This window comes from Sinocyclocheilus anshuiensis, unplaced genomic scaffold, assembly GCF_001515605.1.
Source record: "Sinocyclocheilus anshuiensis isolate Anshui unplaced genomic scaffold, SAMN03320099.WGS_v1.1 C32441674, whole genome shotgun sequence".
Taxonomy (NCBI): Eukaryota; Metazoa; Chordata; class Actinopteri; order Cypriniformes; family Cyprinidae; genus Sinocyclocheilus; species Sinocyclocheilus anshuiensis.
The window spans coordinates 1-984 of record NW_015616470.1 but is presented as its reverse complement, the minus strand read 5'-3'; the positions used below and the strand labels follow the sequence as shown (position 1 = coordinate 984).

Here is a 984-nt window from a genome sequence, read left to right as displayed (position 1 = left end):
CCATCTGTAGAAGCCGAGAAGATGTCCGTGCCTGTCTTCGACTGCAGCCAGATGACTTTGTAGACAGGATCTCTATGGCTGTGTTCGATGGTGGACATCTCTACTGGCTGGCTGCCTTTACGAGTGTCCCAATATGCTGATAATGGGTTAAATAATAAGGTGGTCATGCATAATCTTACAAAAAAACTCAAGGTTATTCTTGTGCATTTACACAAATACATCTACAGATGCCATTCCAAAGTACATACTCATTTCATCCTTGCATTCAGTGCCATAGACTATTAGTCTAGCCATTAGAATTTACAAAGAGCCACATCTGTTTTATCTAGCAAATGCTATTCAGACAAGGTCAAAGGTACTTTTTTCCATTAACCATAATTTATTGAGAACTAAAAATGCACAAAGCGACTGAGGCCAATCTAATTACATCACTAAAAGAGTTCAGATGGTCATAAGTGTTTTGGTTGCTGGAATAGAACATGATTAATTGTGCATCCAGAGAGGCGCTCAGGTGATCAAACCCACTGATTTGTCCGTTGTAGCTTCCCCCAACAAGAATGTGTGAATCTTTTGGGTTGTACTCCAGACATACAAGTGGAGATACAGGTTTCAGTGTCATTTCAGGTTTGTTGGGATTTTCTGAAAGTGAAAAAAAAAATTTTTTTCAATATTTTTTTCTTTACGATATGTGACACATGACTCAGTTATATCACAGAAAATGAGCTGTTCTTATGTTATACCAATGTCCCATATGTAGGAGTCGAAGCTCATGTCATTGGGTGCTCTTTGAAACTCCAGGGAGGAGTAGGCCACAGCAAGTTTATGGTTGCCATCGGGGTGCCAGGACAAACTGGTGGCTGTACGCTTCACTTCATTCGGGTCTCTAGCAAAAACAGATACCCCACAGATACCTAAAGTATTCAAAATTGTATGACTCAATTGTAGGGCTGCACGATTAATCGAATGCGATTGTCATGCGCATTT

At 40.1% G+C, this 984-nt stretch overlaps 1 protein-coding gene across 1 annotated transcript; it reads right to left on the bottom strand.

Annotated features, from left to right (window-relative positions):
- Positions 1–14: 14 nt before the first annotated feature.
- Positions 15–911, bottom strand: LOC107682659 (dynein intermediate chain 3, ciliary-like; the record flags this gene model as incomplete). The annotated part of the gene is made up of 3 exons (XM_016478833.1): positions 15–136; positions 526–639; positions 741–911. Coding segments are annotated over 3 exons (407 nt in total), but the record flags the coding sequence as incomplete, so codon positions are not given.
- Positions 912–984: the final 73 nt, after the last annotated feature.